This window comes from Plasmodium fragile (assembly GCF_000956335.1).
Source record: "Plasmodium fragile strain nilgiri unplaced genomic scaffold supercont1.41, whole genome shotgun sequence".
Taxonomy (NCBI): Eukaryota; Apicomplexa; class Aconoidasida; order Haemosporida; family Plasmodiidae; genus Plasmodium; species Plasmodium fragile.
The window spans coordinates 151,507-169,548 of record NW_012192621.1 but is presented as its reverse complement, the minus strand read 5'-3'; the positions used below and the strand labels follow the sequence as shown (position 1 = coordinate 169,548).

The window sequence follows — 18,042 nt, the reverse complement described above, 5'->3', positions numbered from 1 at the left end:
AAAAAAAATAAAAAAAAAAAAAAAAAAAAAAAAAAAGGTGAGAGAAAAAAGTTTTATGCAAAAGTGATCGTTTCGATTAAATTACACAATCAGAGTTCTTCATCAACAAATTAATGAAAACAATTCAATAATTCGTTAAAATGGGCATATGTTGGGTCTTTTTTTCTTTTTCTTTTTTCCAATTTGTCATCTTATACTTCAATGTACAATCATTTTGTCTGTATCATTTATTTTCCCGTTTACAATAACTCTAACCGAATAATGAAAATCCTAAGTCATCTTCTTCTTCCTCCTCTTCAACTTTCTCTTCCTTCTTAGCTTCCTTCTTATCGTCACTTGGCTTATCCGCTGCGGCTTGTGCAGCTGCAGCAGGGGCACCTCCGCCAACGCTTAAATTGCTTAGTAGGCCCCTAAAAAATGAGAAAAAAATGAAAAAAAAAAATGTTTTTTCAACTCATTGGTGATGATAAACAGATGTCGCGTTTCACACACAAGGTGCAACCTGGTATTGTACGCAGGGTGATCCTGCCCTGACCGCAGTTATGCAGTATACACAATAATAGTGTTTCCTCAAAATGCACATATGTATACATGTGTGCCATTATATAGCTTCCCTTAATTCATAATCACGGGTTAACAAATACGTATGAAACGTAAGGCATAATTGGAAAACAGCACAAAGGACCATATATACAGAATTTGCCTTATGATCAGCATACATGCATTGGTACAGAAATTGCAGCATAAATACGTACGCTCCATATACTGATATACATTTTTATTTGCTCTCTTTCTTCCTTACTCAATATCCTTTCCCTTTAAGGCTTTTTCGAAAAGCATTGGTAAGTACGGCAATACTGTATTGTTTGATTTTTTTATAAGCTTTACAATATTTTCACTTGTTATGCTCATATTCTCTTCATGTAGTATAAGCGCGGCGTAAGTACATAAAAGCTCCTGCTTTTCGCATTCTGCTAATTCTGCCACTGGAACTGCTGCCATTTTGCCTTATACGATTGATAATTAAATATGTCGTGAACTCTTGAGAAAATGCAAAGAATAATTTATTTAAATAAAAAAGTACGATTGTTTTCTATATACTTTCAGTAAAAACCTTTTTTCTCTTTCTTTTTGCAGAGTTCTGCTAACACTTGTTACGATAAGTACAAAACAAAATTTTTATACTTTTATGCTCAATTGAATGAAAAGAAAAATATGTACGCAAGAAATTTTAAAAAATTAAATTAAAATTTAAAATAGCGCTCATGTAATAAAAATGGGGATTTCTTAAAATGGGCCCAAAAAAAAATTACGCCACGGCGAATGTTATATTATGCGTTATTACGAAAAAGAAAAAAAAAGGAAAGCCTCCCATCCTTTTGTACATATGTATAAAAATACCTTGCATACACGTTACAGCAGAGGAATAATTAGCGTATCAAAGAGGTTACCAACTTTGGGCGCAACAATAATCCTCGCGAGGGATAAACGTGTATATGATTCTCTTAGTGTCAATATGACCCGTATTACTACTTCTATATTATATATAATGCACAGAACTTTCAAGCTAACCTTTTTTTGTGCGACTTCCCTAATTTTGCGACTTCGTCCCCACAAAATGGAAATGTCAATAAAATGCGCAAGTAACAATCACGACTATGTATTCGTGCTTTCACTCTTTTTATATATTCTTTTCGACTTCTTAATTAAACATAGAAATAATAGTGTCAGGACAACCCTTTTAACAGTTTTAATGCATATGCTTGAGCACCCAATAATGTTAAGTAAAACCCCGGGCATGGTTTACGCATTGGTACAAATATTTGTGCGCTTTTCTGGTAGCCACATAAGCATAAAACATAATTTAAAATTAAGCACAAATGGTGATATGCTGTATGCCTACGTTATATAGGCGCTAGGGGCAAGATATATTGTGGCCATAAAAAAATGGTCGAAAATTTTCCGTTCCTTTTTACAATTCCCAAAGTAAAATCCATGAGGTATGCATATTATTTTAAATTAAATCATGGATTATCCATTCCTGGGCTTATTATCAGCCGGATTCAGTTTTATAAATAATGCTAAAGAGACGGTACCATACAAATGTATTTGCACAAACGCAAAGGGCATTCGCATAATTGACCCTTTTTAATTTACGCATATATTGGAAGAATATTTTACGTTACTTGCCGTTTAGTCATTTGTGAGTTGCTCCTTTTTTAAAAAATGGAATAAACACAACCTTGCTGCCCCTCCCGCTTGCAACATCCCTAAGTTAATAAGTAAAATGGCAATGTTATTATCTCACCAATATTAAAACTCATAGTTGAGAAATTACATCAAAAAGATTGCCATTTCTTAAGCGTAAAAATACACACATACGTATGCATATCTTTTGACATGGGTACAATATAACACCATATGTATGTGAAGCCTGTGTATCCATGTTCCATAATAAAGGTTTATGTTTAAATGAAAAAGAAAGCCAATATTTTTGTGTAACTTAAAAGTTAATCAATTTTAAAATGGTGGATCTCAAAGTACGCTATATATGCTTTCAAGGCGCTAGGAAAAAGCATTTCCCTTGGTCCCCATTAGTACATATAAGTGGAAAAAATTAAGCACAAGAGGGAGAAATTGTTAAAATTTTCCTGTTCTTCCTTTCATGTGTGCATAAACGAAATTACAAACTAAAAAGCGCGCGCGCTATAAAAAAAGCTGTAACATGATCAGAATTTACATTTTTTGCATCCCGTGCGTCCAACCTTTGCAAAATAGAAAAGAAGGTTATTATAATCAAAAAAAACAAAAAAAAAAAAAAAAAAAGGAAAAAACAAAGAAGGGTTATCATTTCTATAAAATAATTTTTTTTATGCTAATCATTTAACCGCGTTGAATATAGGGTTGTAAACTTATGTACAAATAGCAGACAGCTTTTTCAAAGCGTTAGTTTTTTTTCCAGCATTTATTATTAACGCGTAACATTTGATGGCATTTTACGCACTATGTAAAAACAAAAAATGATATATTACCGTCTTAATGGATGCAGACATTGAGAAGCAATGCACCACACTTACTGCATTAAACATGTGCGGCGCATCTAATTAGTAACAAAAACAAAGTTCACATAAAAAAAGTGCCATTTGACAGGGGCTTTATTCTTCAGAGCATAAGTTTGTATCAATATCTATGCTTGCCCATCTCCTCATCATTTTCTTATTTTATAAAGTCATAGACCGTAAAACAAATCATAAGAAACACATTCACCTTTGGAGGTTAATCAAATTGGGAACAAGTCAACCATCAGCACCTTATTTCATCTTCATTACTGCTGCTATTACTTTGTCCTTTTTTCCTATATGCCTTATTAAGTGTTTTTCTGTACACAAATGGTTTGCAAGTGCACACTGTCACATGTACGAACATTTTAACTTCTACATTAGCACGTGTCTACAAGAGCGCACTTACCTTTATGTTTCATGATATATCGAATGGGGAATGCCAAGTAGGGATGCTTATTTTATGTTATTAACGAATCGGAATCACACTTAATGCGTTTTCCTGTTATAAACGATTCAACCCAGCATTTTGACTTTTCCCTTTTCCCACATAAACGCTATATGACCATGTAGAGGTTCTAACAGACGGTTCCTTAACAAGGGCGCAAGGGAAAAATGCATAAAAAGCAATGGGCTACATATCATGCTATACAAATAAACATACACCTACAACAAATGCATATTTGTTGAATTGCTAATTATTAAATGTGAAGCCCATAACTCTTCCTCTTCTTCGTCAATTTCTTTTTTGCGTTTTCGCTTTTACGAACTAATATATGGAACGGAATGTTTTTATGCTATCATGGGACATGACGGTGAAGCGTATAAATCTGCGCAAAACAAATTTTCGGAATTTATCCTGAGAAATCTCGTACATGTAAAAAATAGCTCGCTGACATGGACAAACAATGCTGTAATAAATATTACCACGTATGCGTTTACGTGAATAAACCATGACGTTCTTAATTTATAGGGTGTAGATCAAACAGCGCTTAGTCTGCGAAGGTTTCGGTGCATATCCCGCAGTGCAACACAGAGCGAAGACGAGAGAAAGAGCTCATCATTATGTTTTAACAAATATAGCAAATGCGAAAAGTTGCTATATTAACGCGTCAATAGTCTAACGGCCATGATACCTGCCTTCCAAGCAGGTGACCCGGGTTCGACTCCCGGTTGACGCAAACGGTTTATATAAAAAAAATAAATAAATTTTTTAAAATGCATAAATTTTTTTTTTTTATGTAACGACTTTCTTTTTTTTTTTTTCTTTTTAACTTTTCAGCTTTGCAAATTTGCTGTAAATCCTTCCTTGAGGTCAAATTTATGAAGGTAGAATTGTTTACTATATGCATTTTCATCTCTTCCTCCTTCCATTTGGCTTATTTCGGTAATTCATCCTACCGAGGAAGCATTTATTTACAGCTTTCACTAATATGCAACGAAGGTGAAAATGTATGAAATGGCCAAAATAAAAAAAAAAAAACTCTCCTTCAGAATGAACTATAAACTTAAGGAAGCATATTTGCGTTTCAGCACATGGGCGAAATAACCATGAGCCAACAAAGAGGCATTTTCCTTTTAGAAGTATATATACTCCATATAAGCCTTATCCCAACGAACGTTCTGTTATGATGCTTTCCCCAAACAATAATATTTAATGGGACAAAGTTCCTAGCTGAAATGAAGATTAATATACCTTAACACTTTTTCAGTTTTATTTGTTATTATGTACTGCCTCTGAGAGAATACCTTTCTGTTTTGTCCAATAACATCCGCTTAACGCAATGATGTGTGTTGCTTCACCAAACGGATAAGGTATTAAGTGTCACATACATAATAACATAGCGTTATAATCAAAACCACATTTGGTAAAATTGAACGCCCCACTGAAATTCCCTGAACTAACAAGACACTGATGCAATAAGATTTAAGACCACTTATTGCAGGCGCTTTCTGTCTCATTGCTCATCATTCCGATTTGCGAATTATAAAAAAAGTAGATCGCGCAAGACAACAGCAAAGTGCAGGTGTATTGTTCCAATTTTTATGGGCCCATTTCCTCCCATAAAATTTGCGGAATAGAGATACATAAAAAAAATACGGGGAAGAAAACATAGCATTTTATCTATGCCCAGACTTCTCAAATCGATATAGTTACCTACATTTTATCTTCAAACGCTATGAATCGTATATTTATTCGATTCCTTTAAATAACGCTACGTTTCTGCGAATGTTGTGTAAGTAAGAAGCGAAAATTCAATAGAATTTTTCAAAATCACGTTAAAAACATCTTTTCAGATTTACATATTATATTGCGCAAATTTCCTTGCTACATATGGTTATTTATTTTACTACATCGTGTCAAATTACATACAGTTGTAATAAAGTAAAAAAATGAATACTATAATATATAAATATATGTAATATAACATTTATATATATATATATTTTATGTATTTTGTATGTATAAAATTTTAAAAGATATTATTTTTTTTATGCACGGAATGGGGTTCGAACCCATGCGAACTTACGTTCATCAGATCTTGAGTCTGACGCTTTAGACCACTCAGCCATCCGTGCTTACAAAGTACACTTTACTCACCGCATCCATTACATGGTTGACATTTTTCTTCACAACAGGTGCGTAGCATGCTTTGTATTTTAAGCGTAGTTTCAAGTTTACTATCGTATACAAAATTATTCACAAAGGATAAATTTCTTCTCTTCTTTTTCCGAAAAATTTGAAACAAAATTCTTTAAAAATTTATTCTCTTAAAAATTTACATTCGAAAAAACGGTATACATATGCATATGCGTATTCGCACGTTCGCCGTTGAGTTCTGGCAAAAATTGCAAAATATTTTAAGTAAAAATATTAGGTTGAATAATGGGCGCGAATTTACAACTTCTTAATCTCCTTTAAGCGTTCACAAAACATAAATGTTAAAAATTATCGAACCATGTTGTGTTATCGTTTCAGTTTGTGCAAATGGTATAGCATTCTACAGATAAACGATTATCTGTGATCGCTCATTTGTATATGTACGCGCATTTTTCTTCCGTGAGCTAACTACATGTGTTCCCCTTTTGAGCGAAATAAGTAATTGCCTGTATGTAGCATCCCATTAAGTTGCTTGTAATGGAATACGTAAATCAAACAAGAGCTACCACTCCCCTCGCACGATATAAAGAACTGTATTGCTGTTATTTTCCACCCTTTTACTTTGATCTTGTGGGGCATCGTAACATTGTTACTGTGCCTTATACAGACTCATAATGAATTGAAAAATAAAAGAGGAATAGACGGGAACGTAAAAGATGAACAATGTACAATAAAACGGTGTGAATACGCGCATAGACTTTCATTTATTTTATTACAATCGTAGCCACCTTATACAAAAGCAAAAAGACCACTCAACTGTCCTTTAAATCTGTGCATAAAAGTACACTTCTCTCCAAGCACATTAAAAGTTAACCTCGATATTAAGGCTTTTAAAATGCGGATTTTTCATAGACGTATTCTCCCTTTCTCCCATGGATGCCAAAAAAAAAAAAAAAAAAAAAAACCTACGAACGCATCATTGGAACATTTTCCTCCCAATGTGTGCATTCATTTGATCTCTAAACCACGTTCTCATTTCGTGTCCACACTTCAAACCTGTACACATAATATGTTAGGAAAACTTTCAAATTTTTTCATAAAAAAGTACATATATTTAATTTCTCCACCTTTTTCTTCAAATTATTTAACAATGCGAATTACAATTCGTGAAATTTGAATTTCCATTTAGAAGAGATTTACCCGTACCTCTTCCCTTTATTTGAACCGCTCAAATGATCTGCTTCTATCACTTGAAATAACTTTATAAACGGAGAACTACTAACGTGCTAGTCTATTTTGTTCTTAAGCGTTTCCTCTGTCACGTTTGTTTTATAAAGGGCAAAATGCAAATTGGTTCATAATTTTTTCTCCTTGCTTTTTCGTTTTCCTCGTGAATAATCGTCCTTTTGCGTAAGTGCTAGTTGTTATGAAAATCTTTTTTTTTTTTTTTTAAAATTAATTGGCAGCAAGTATTTATGTAACTAGGCATGTTCAATCGCCTGTGTACACAGAATGGGAGAAAAAGTCGCAACACTGTGGGGGTGGGGAATATTCATGCATACAGTGATGCTCACAATTCCGGCTTATTCCAATTGACACCTCATTTGTGTATATAAGAAGAAATGTGGCATTCGCCTTAAATTGATTAAAGCTAAATGTTTGTCAAGTTAATTTATCTTCTTTTCCCTCCTCCCTTGTTTACTGTACAAATTAGTGTACTTCAAAAGAAAAAGGAACCATGTTAAACATCATTCAAGTGTAACCACTGCACGTAGAATTTTTACGCCTTCCTTTTTTCATAAAAATGCAGTTTCTTCACATACTAAAAGGGAACTATGCCTAAAGCAATAATAGGGAGCTGCGTTCTGGTTCTCCTTCTGCTAACTAGTAATGTCATGAAGTTATTCCATTATGCGCATTGCAGATGTTTTGATGATGCCCACGTTAGTACCACTTGTCTTAGGACCGAGGGGAAGTCACAAGGAAACGCAAAACTAATGCCTCAATATTACAACTGCACTTTTAATAACGTGCCCAAGAGGGGACAAAGCGCGTTGTATGGGACAGGACACAAGTGGAACAAAAACAAAGTAAAAAGAAAACTTTACGTCATCCATTTCGACGGCAGTTTTACGAGAAGGAGTAAACTGGGTTCCTCCAATGACACACCTGAAGATGATCAAAATGGAGGGCATGCCTGTCACATACGACATGTGCAGAACGAGCGAAACAAACACAATGGAAAACACGAGGGGGGCTATAAAAACACAGATGTGTCCAAACCGAGAAGGAGGCTTAGGAAAAGTGGAGGAATCCCCATCCCGCAAATTTTCAAACCCTTTTTTATTAGCCTATCTACTCGAAAAGAGGACACAACGAAACGTAAGAACCTCAAAAATCGCCTACGAAAGTATGAAGAATTGTATGAAGAATTTAACCCCGAAATGGAAGAAAAAGAAGAAGAGGGCGAGGATGAAATTACAGAAAACTGCCAAAGAACTGTCTCTAATGTGACCATGAACGATTGGTATTTAGGGAACGATGAAAAAAAGTACAACAAGACTTTAATGTATGACTATTTATCCAACATGCACAACACGGAATATCAAGACATAGGCAGTGTAAATAATTTTATTAAAAACAATGAACTACTCGAAATGGAGGAATGGGAAAAGAAAAGAAAACCCTACTTAACATACAGGTATAATTTTATGTACACACACCCAGTTAATTTAAAAAAGGAATTCTATACATATAAATATTATATCCCCAAATTAGTAACGTACGAAGAAGACATTTCAACTGAATCAAAATTCGTGCCATCCAATTTTAACTCTCCAAAGTGTTACAATAATTCTCCTATTAACGCTTTAACCACCAGTGGGTTCAGTGGCCGTAATATCGACACATTCGGAAAAGAAAGAAACAAAATATATTCTTTCAACACACCGACCGATGTTAAACGAAATATATTTTTTAACGATTTAATGCTGATATCTTCCTCGTATAATCAACATTTTTTCCCTAATTTGAACTTTCTCCTAAATTTACACACACTGCAAATAATGATACGGGATAAAACTGCCATAGAGACGGATTATTTAATTAACAAATTTGACCAGCTAAAAGAGAAACTAATACAAAGAAATGAACAGAACTCAAACAAAGCGGAAAGTTCTGCAAAAGGGAATAACCATAATCCTCCCCTTTATTATGGAAAAAAGTCTACTGACCACATTTCTGTGGCCATGCCCGAATCTGAGTTACAAATGAAACGAAATAACAGCTCTCAAAACGATGCCCCCAGTTTGGTACAACCCCGAGAAAGTACCTCTAATCAATTGGAGAAAAACCAAAAAGACCCAATGGACGAAGAAATTGCGCGGAGTCTAACCCACAAGAAAAACCTATTTGATGACCAAATTCAAATTTTCAAAGAAAAATATAACCAAAATATTTTAGAAGACACAGAATTTATCAATTTATGGAAGTATGACGAGAAAGGGGAAATAATAGATAATTCGAACAGTATACCCATCCCGAAAATTTACCTAAATATTGATGATCCAAAATATTGTATGTGGAAAATTTTACAAAATTCGGGAAAAAGTGCTTTCGGTGAAATTCCAACGCCTAACCGAAAATTGGAAGCCTGGAGACAACAAGTAAACCTAAAAAAGTTTTATAAACACAATTTTGATAACAGCATAAGTTTGAGGAAAATCTCGAAAGAAGAACTAACAAAGTTTAAGATGAAAATCGATGAGGTAGCGTTCCGCAGTGGAAAAAGTGCTCACCAACAGGATCCCTATAGGAATGAGGAACATGTAGCTGACCCTGAACAGACAGAATTTCCCTCCCATGAAGCACCTTGTGCAAATCCAAATGAACAAAATTGCAGCGAAGCAGACGCGATTGACCAAAAAAAACCTGAGGTAAGTGACTCCAACGGTGATGATAAGATGCCAAGGGACAATCCCCCCAGGGGGATAAACGAGCACAAAACGAGTTCAACGAAAAAATTAAACGAGGATATCAATTATGCCAATTCTGTTACATGTAAAAAAGCGTTCTACACTTTAGTCGTTAGGGACGGAATAGTGGATGAACAACTGTCCGATGATATAGCCATCTTGAAAAACTTAGACAATGAACTGAAGCAGTCAGATGCGAAAGATGTAGAAGGTGAACAGAACCCGAACCCACAGGAACCTTCGAATAGTATCAACCAGGGAGAACAAACGAAAAAAAGCAAAATATTTGTGGGTAGCTTTTTTAATATCAAAGATCCAGAAGTGGAATATTTAATTAACAAAGAATTATATTACATTCCCGAACATTCTAATTGGTACAAAAAAAATACGCAACCTTTTGTCAGGGGACAAATTGGAAAGCAGTCCAGAAAATTCGACAACGATTATCCCATTTATGATTATAGGAAAAGCGACTTTGGCATGGCCAAATTTTCCGCCCTAAATTTAGCCTCAATAAAAGATTGCGCTGTGATTTACCTAGATAAAGACATCGACTTAAGCGACAAGTTTATTCATGTCATATTCATCGCTACCTCGAAGAATGAGGACGATCAGGCGAGCACCAAGGAAGCAGACTACTCAGTGTATGAAAGTTCTCCAGGTGGCGAATCGGTCCAAGAAACTAATGAACCCTCCTCAAAAAAACAACATGACAACTACGTCAACGCTGGGGAACATTCCCAACACGCATCACACAAAGAAGAAAAAAACACACAGCCAATTCTACAAAGCGAAAAAAAATACACACAAAACGAACTAACCAATTATATGCACAACCCAGTGACCGCCCCCAGGCTCGTCGTTTACGTCAAAGGGAATAGCAAAATAAACATCCACGAATCGCACATATCGTTAAACCAGAATAACGGAGGCCTCGTAAACGCATTCTCTAGAATCGCCATGGAAGAAAAATCAAACGTCAAGCACACCTTATCTCAGGAATTAGGTAAAAATGTGTGGTACTTCCACAACGTTTCAGTAAAAAATGGACTCAAGTCAAATTACAAGTTTGCAGACGTACTCCTCGGTAGTCTCTCATCAAGAGTAAATTTACAAATAGAAGGTGAAAAAGGGTGTAAACAAGAAAGTTACGGATTATCGTTGCTAGAGGATAAACAAAACATTAGTCAGTATGAAATGTTTCACCATGAACACCCTAATATGGAAACAAATCAGTTGTTCAAATTCCTAGTATCTGATAAAGGCCATGCCGTTTGGAGGAGCAGAGGTAGAATTGAACGAGATGCAATAAAGGCCAAGTTAAATACCCTCTGCAGATCGGTACTACTAAATTTTGGAGCTAGTGCTGTTGCCATACCAACTCTGGAAATTATTCCAAGTGATATTGAATATGCAAATCATGGAGCAACTGTTAGCGATTTAGAGGAAGAACCCATTTTTTCTTTAATGACAAGAGGAATAAATGAAAAAATTGCTAGACAAATGATGATGAAAGCCTTCGTTAATGAAATTCTTGAGCACATACCGGATGAAAATCTCAGGGAAAGGGTTCACAAAAAGGTTTTAGAGTTATCCCTGAAGTATAGGAAGACGATTTCCCCAAATTTGGACGGAGCGAAAAAGTGAACCCGGCATAAGGAAAACTGTTTTCCTTGTGCTCGAAATATGTTTAAGGAATAGGCAGAATTGGGGAAATTATTTTACCCCCCCTGAAGGATACTTTCCCCCTTGAATGACATGTAAGTAAAACAGATTCAGACATAGCGCCAACGTCTGCCACACAAAGGGGTGGATAGTAAAAGAAACGGAAATAATTAAACCGCGCACAAATCGGTGGACATATAAGGAGACTAAAATATGACTGTGTTTTACTTTTTGCATTTTCTGCCAAAAAAAAAAAAAAATCTCTTAAATATTCCTCTTTTGGAGGAACAGATAAATTTTTTAAAACAAAAGCAGAGGTGTGGGTTCTCTTCCACGCTAAGGCTTCAAACCATATTAACATAACGCCAAAGTTGTTGCCATCAAGAAAAAAATGACTTTTTTAGTAGCCTATTAGAATAAACCATTTTGGAAGGTTTAAATGTTCCCACCTGCTGCTACTGTTGCAATAGAATGCGTATTAACGCACATTTACGAGTTAACTACGTTTCCTTATTGGCTTCAGTTTGAGGTAAAAGCGAGCTTCGTAGTGACATTCTGTTTGTCCCAACATCGCTCCTTTCTTCTTTTGTTCATTTTCTTTTGTTTTTTTTTTTTTTTTTTGTGTGTATCACTTCTGTTTCGCATATCCCCCTTTTTACTTCCCTTTTTTGTACTTTCAATAAAATTAATGTGAAAAATATTTTAACTTTTTTAAATTAACTCAAAAAAGGGAACCCCCAATTGAATATGTCTACACGTGCACGTGTGTATACCCATACGCATTTACCCTGTGCATACTCGTGAACACTACTCCAAGGTAATACCCTTATCCGTGGTGTCAGTTCCCTTGAGTAGTTTTTCCATCGTAGTGGCGTCTATAACGTCTTCATTCGCTTGAGGAATATCTTCGCTGCGCATATTATGAAACTGAGCCTCACAAGTCTCTTCAAAATTATATTTTTGCTCCAGACTTAACGAGAGTATATCCTGGGCGTCTTTACATGGCCCTTTATATTTATCATTTGGAATACACAACCCTTTATCATTTCCCTCAGTTCCGTAGTCAAAATATTTGGGACATTTGGAATAATCTCTCTGTGAATGTTCAACGCATAACCACTTAACATGGCACTTCCTGCTAAATGCCTCCTTTTCATTTATGCTCATATAGTCAAAATGGGTTATACGAGGACAGCTCTCTGGGGGGATGTAATCGTCTGGGGCTTTACAAACTCCTGAATTCATCAAGTTGATCCATCCTCGGGGGCAGTCATATAGGTCATAGCCAACGGTGCACTTGTTCTTACATGGCCAGGGGATTCCGTACTTCGTGGAAAAGGCTACTCTTTGCTACGAAGGTTGGCGTTGTTATAGTGTTTCCGAGTTGTAATTTCATCCGTCATGATAGCGTTATAAGAATTATCAATACTTGGTGAGTGTTTAACACATGTGGGAATGTTCCCAGCTATAAGACCATTACAAAATTAGCACATTTCAAACTCGATTGGTGCACTCCATTTTATCCTTACGTGGTAAGACATGTTGCTTATGGCTTCCATTTCCTCCTTCGCAATCAGTCCTTCGACACCATGGCTACTCCAGCAAGTATCCCTGCTCGCATTGTAGGACCAACCTGTCGTAAATTCATGCATGTTGTTTTTTTTTGGAAAGAGATAAATATGGGAAAGTTGCGGATGCACCTAATTTTGGCAAAATTATTATTTGGATTCTTTCCCTTTTTTAACCTTTAGGACATGTTATTGAGTAATCCCTTTCTGCAATGTGGGTGGAAATGGACGAATACAAATGCATTTTTTAAATTAAGTATCATTTTAACACCTCCCGCTGGCTCTATAAACCCATCTGTAGAGTGCTACCCGTTTAGCGCACATCCGATTAGTAATGAACAATGCAGTACTCGCGTCTGTGTAAATTTGTACACACAGGGGAACTATTTTTAGTTTTCCCTTTTGACAAACTCACCGCATGTCTCTTCTGTGCAAGGCCACACCTATACATTCGTATACGAAGTAGTTAGGAAAAAAAAATTCCACGTATAAATGTTTTCAACATTGTATAAGGCATTTTTTGTGAGTAGTTCTCTTTCTCCCCATTGGCGCATAAATCTGTTCTACGTGTATCAACTTCATCAGTTGGGCAACTGCTAGGTTACCACTTTACAAGCTGTACAAAAATGAGGAATTTAAAAATTTTTTTTTAAAAAGTATATCCCAATAAAGTACAGCACTAAGCACACAAAAGTGTGGTATTTGTGCCCCCATTTTATGGAATATTGAAAGTACCGGAAGAAAACTCTTCCTTCTCCTTTTTTGTGAAGGCCCCAAAATCCTGCAAACGAGTGGCAGTTCAACTCGGAATTTATGTCAACATCAGTCAGACTTCAAGAAACAATAGTTCATATTTCTACATGCGTGAAAGCAGACAATCCATTTACCATTGTCTTCTTGCATCCTCCGGAGTAGTTTCTTCAAAAAAGGGATAAACAATAATAAATGTGATATTCATTGGCATCCACAGCAATGGTAGTAACTGCTATCATATTTGTTTCTCCCCATGTATTTTTTTTTTCTTTCCCTTTTTTATGCCTACTGTGGCGCCTCGCACTTTCCCGTGTATGTCCAATTTTCCGGACACTCCTTTGAGTAATCCCGTTCGCTATTCCCGCACAACTCATTAAGGCATAGCCAATTCACTACAATAAAAAAAGAGAAAAAGAAGATCATCAATACGAGTAACATGTCACCAATATATATGAAAATTTTGGAGCTTCACTTTTCGTGATTCACCTTTACAGTCCATTCCTATGAGACTTTTCTCCTTTGCTATCATGGGTTCAACAGTCATCAGGTGCGAGCAGGGCCCTGCGTAGTCCCTTTCACGAAAGAGGAGGAAAAAATGACAAATAAAAATGGATATATCATATGTATATATCACACGCGACATTTTTCCGCTTCTTCATAACACAAATGTGCAAGTGCCACCACACATGTTTTTTGTCGTCCCATTTGATTATCTCCTCACTTGGGCGAGATGCACTGCGTGTCGGATACTTTCTCCCATAGAGCAGGACACTGTTTGGAGTAGTCCCTCAAACATATTTTATCGTGAACGGGTTTTTTAGAAAGCCATTTCCTCTCTTCCAAATCGTCCATCATCAACTTTTCCAAACTCGTGGGAATTTTAACATCTAACAAATCAGCACTCAAAGAAGATGAGGCTTTGCTTTCCTCGTAGTGGCTGAAAAGGACAAGAAGACAACGATATACTGTTTAATGTAACTCAATCTAATCGTTACACGTATGTGTAATTTTATTTTATTTTATTTTTCTCTCATTTTGTTTTCTTCCCCTGATGAATAACCTCTCCAAGTTTTCCTTTATCTTAGCTGCAAACATAAAATGAATAAAATGGGATGAAAAAAGATGAGGTAGGATAGAGCAATCCACAAAGAAGTCATCACTAACAATTTGAATTCGCGTCCGGAAGAACAACGAAACGAATAGACACGCAATCATGTGTAGTTACGCGCCTTTATTGTTCCACCTAAAAAACTTTGTGCCCCCTTTTTTCTGTACCTCCTAATTCTTTTGCTATACTGCCATATCTTCAAAATTATAAAAAGAAAAATAATGATAACGCAAAAATGTAAAAAAAAAAAAAAAGGAGCACATTTTATTTTAAACTGTAGGATAATATGTTCTGCACAATGCATGAACTTCCTTCGCGTGCCTTTGCAGAAGGAGCGGCAGTTGCGTGTTGTCCGTTTTGGGAATTATTTCCCTGAACTCATACACTATGCACACTCATGTTCAATCGTAAGTAAACATGTGTCATCAAATGATTAGTATTTCCTTTTTGTGAAATCCTCGAAAATTCGTATTACCCCTCTTCTTCGTGCGGCTCTTCTTCCTCCGGGACATCTTCCGCTGTTATATGCATAGCACGAGGCACTTCCAGTTTTTTTTTTTCTTGTTTCTTCCGTTCTACATCTTTCTCATTTTTAGCTACATTAGACACATTTTTTATATTATTCAATTTTTTGCTCTTTGCAATTTCTTTTTTTATTTTATTTTCATCATCAACTTCCTCCTCGTCCTCTTCACTGCCCCTTCCCCGGTGGACCTTTTTTGTAGTTCCATAAATTATGTTTGTTCCTTCGCTAAACTTTTTAACCTTTCCATTTTTTTTAACAACTGTGTAAGAATTAACACTTCCCCCCTTTGGTAGTTCCCACACATGACGGTAATTCACATCCACAATTTTTATCGGCCTCCCTCTGTTGTCCAGCTGGTACACCCCGTTTTCCACGTTAGGGTATTTTCTCCTCGAACATATTTTCAACGCGATTATTTCTCCAATAAGAAAGACGAACAGGACAACTCCCACTTTTTTCATTTGGGCTGGATTTCTGATACTATTAAGAAAGGCACTAAAAGATTATGTAAATGAGTGCAAGTGTGTATTTCTGTACATATATATATATGTGACCCTGTTGTGGGGGATCAAATGGCCAATCCTCACCTTTTTCTGAAGTAGTGCAGTGCAATTCCCTTTAAAGAGTAAAAACAAAAACAAAGAAAATTGTATGTACAACAGCGGACAAACGAAAAGCCAAATGAGCAAACAGTTACATATCCCTTAAGGGCAAAGGAAAGTGAAAAAAATACAATAGTGCGATGCCACAACGGTGTGGATTATGACGCGAGACAAGGACACCAAAGATGACATAGAAACATCCTTCTTCATGTTATAACGCTCTTCCCAAAAGGTGATTATATTTTACCAAAATGTTTTATTTTTTCCCCTTTCAAACATCATTACAAGCTTATGCAGCCCGCGAATCGCAAAATCGCATCATCCCTTATGTATGTACACATTTCTGCGTCCTGAAGAACAAGTGTAAATTTTTTCTATTTTTTTTGTCCATCATGGTTGAATTAATTCGTCAAAAAAAAAAGGAAACAACATTTGGACCATTCGCACCAAGGGAAAAATAATCCACCACGAGATTCCTAGTATTTAGAGTTTTCCAAAATAAAGACACACCTTTCCGCAGCTGCTGCTGAATTATCCTTGCAAGGGAACATAAAAATGCACACAGTTGTTGAAAATGCGAGAAAACAAAACCCGAGCTAAAGCTCCATTTTGCGCTGACAATGCCATATATATGGGCTAAGTAAAAGGTGAAGAGTAAATGAACCCCCACACCATCGTACCGAGACTCACCCCAAGTAATTCCCCATTGGAGGTTACAAAAAAAAAATGGGCAATCTCTCAAAATTGAGCACACTTTTACTCCCATATGATATGACCTCGCGCGTTTTACAAAATTAGAGGGATGCGAAAAAAAACGATTTTCACCCATTTGACACGCAAAGATAAAATAACGGGGACACCACAAAGAAACAAAACCGTATTCTTCCAATCTTAGAGTAGCCTGTAATATATACGTACGGAAATGTACATGCACACTTAATTATATATACATGGAGGCAAATTATGCTACATCCATTTTGCAAAATTGTGATTAAATTTGTACGATAGAACGGAATTGGCAGTGGACCTTCCTTGAACATGCTTCCATAAGAGGGAGACGTGCAGAAGGATTTCCCCTGAGCATGACACCAACGTTAAAGATATTGCACAAAAAAATGATTTTAATTTCAACAACCCTTTATGCTACGCCACTAGTTCAGATAATACAAGCAACACGCCTACTCCTTAACACAATCTACACTTAAGCTTCAGTATGGAAGTCCCCCAAAGAAGGAACAACTCGGTGAACACTCCATAGGACGTCCTAAAATCCATTCATCAAACACAAAATAGGACGAAGAGCCGCTTAAAAACATAATCATTACAAACAAAGATATTGTGTTGTTATGTTTTCCACAACCTTGTAACAAAGTGTATAGCTGATTGGGTGGAAACAAAAAGCGCGAAACAAGGGTTGGCATCGTTGGAAATTAAATATTTCATTATGTACGTCCCCATGGAAGGGCTATCTTATGGATGCGATTAGGTTAATACGTAAATGCTTATTAATGTTGCTTTTGTAAGTACACAAACGGTTACCGCGGGCAGCCAAATTTGTACCATTTTGTGCCATTTTGCGGGAGCAATTGGAAGGCCATGCCCCTACTTTTTCACCCCGCGCACCGCACTCAACAAAGGGGAAAAAAAACAACAAAGCGTAGTGCCAGCAGTGCATGTATTCTGAACCCCGAAATATGCCAGCGTTTCCGCCGCTAAACCGATAAGGACGAAACTCCGTCAAGCATGTTTATTAATTACTCACCATTGCTAAATGACAACAATAATACTGGCAGTAGAAGTAGTAACAAATACATGCTCGCACTGAAGTCGCGTTGACCTGGGGAGGCGAGGCGAAGTAGCAGGTGATGCGTTGCCATGACACCCACGCCATTTTATACGCACAGGGGGCATAGCCACGCCGCGTGCGCACAAATGCGAACATAAGTGTGGGAACCTGCAAATGTCTCTGCGTAGGAATGAAAAAGTGTAAACCATAGGGGCACTGTAAAATCGATGAATAAACAGAATACGGGGACAGCGAACCCTAAAGAAGTGACAACATTATCTGAAGGCAAAATCATCAGGTGACTACTTTCCAATGCTGTAAAAAGGGCACAGTTAATTACAACATTGGGACCACCCATGTGATTATTTCCCCACACCCCGCTTAGCAAATCCACATACT

General features: G+C 36.4%; 5 protein-coding genes and 2 non-coding genes across 7 annotated transcripts; 3 read left to right on the top strand and 4 right to left on the bottom strand.

The window, feature by feature from the left end:
• Window positions 1-250: 250 nt before the first annotated feature.
• On the bottom strand, window positions 251-1,002 carry AK88_03547 (uncharacterized protein; the record flags this gene model as incomplete). Its single annotated transcript, XM_012481158.1, has 2 exons — window positions 251-410; window positions 803-1,002. 2 exons carry the CDS (start codon window positions 1,000-1,002, stop codon window positions 251-253), a joined length of 360 nt encoding a protein of 119 aa, XP_012336581.1.
• A 616-nt stretch (window positions 1,003-1,618) lies between these two features.
• AK88_03546 (uncharacterized protein) lies at window positions 1,619-1,912 on the top strand (the record flags this gene model as incomplete). Its single annotated transcript, XM_012481157.1, has 1 exon — window positions 1,619-1,912. The coding sequence occupies one exon, from the start codon at window positions 1,619-1,621 to the stop codon at window positions 1,910-1,912; it is 294 nt and encodes a 97-aa protein (XP_012336580.1).
• Window positions 1,913-4,168: 2,256 nt separating this feature from the next.
• Window positions 4,169-4,240, top strand: AK88_03545. The gene has a single exon. It is a non-coding gene; the product is annotated as a tRNA-Gly (tRNA).
• A 1,315-nt stretch (window positions 4,241-5,555) lies between these two features.
• On the bottom strand, window positions 5,556-5,639 carry AK88_03544. The gene has a single exon. It is a non-coding gene; the product is annotated as a tRNA-Leu (tRNA).
• A 1,857-nt stretch (window positions 5,640-7,496) lies between these two features.
• Window positions 7,497-11,282, top strand: AK88_03543 (uncharacterized protein; the record flags this gene model as incomplete). Its single annotated transcript, XM_012481156.1, has 1 exon — window positions 7,497-11,282. One exon carries the CDS (start codon window positions 7,497-7,499, stop codon window positions 11,280-11,282), a length of 3,786 nt encoding a protein of 1,261 aa, XP_012336579.1.
• An 825-nt stretch (window positions 11,283-12,107) lies between these two features.
• Window positions 12,108-12,952, bottom strand: AK88_03542 (uncharacterized protein; the record flags this gene model as incomplete). Its single annotated transcript, XM_012481155.1, has 2 exons — window positions 12,108-12,650; window positions 12,830-12,952. The coding sequence occupies 2 exons, from the start codon at window positions 12,950-12,952 to the stop codon at window positions 12,108-12,110; spliced, it is 666 nt and encodes a 221-aa protein (XP_012336578.1).
• A 631-nt stretch (window positions 12,953-13,583) lies between these two features.
• Window positions 13,584-15,716, bottom strand: AK88_03541 (uncharacterized protein; the record flags this gene model as incomplete). The annotated part of the gene is made up of 8 exons (XM_012481154.1): window positions 13,584-13,649; window positions 13,756-13,786; window positions 13,911-14,013; window positions 14,108-14,193; window positions 14,343-14,558; window positions 14,682-14,706; window positions 14,897-14,925; window positions 15,205-15,716. The coding sequence occupies 8 exons, from the start codon at window positions 15,714-15,716 to the stop codon at window positions 13,584-13,586; spliced, it is 1,068 nt and encodes a 355-aa protein (XP_012336577.1).
• Window positions 15,717-18,042: the final 2,326 nt, after the last annotated feature.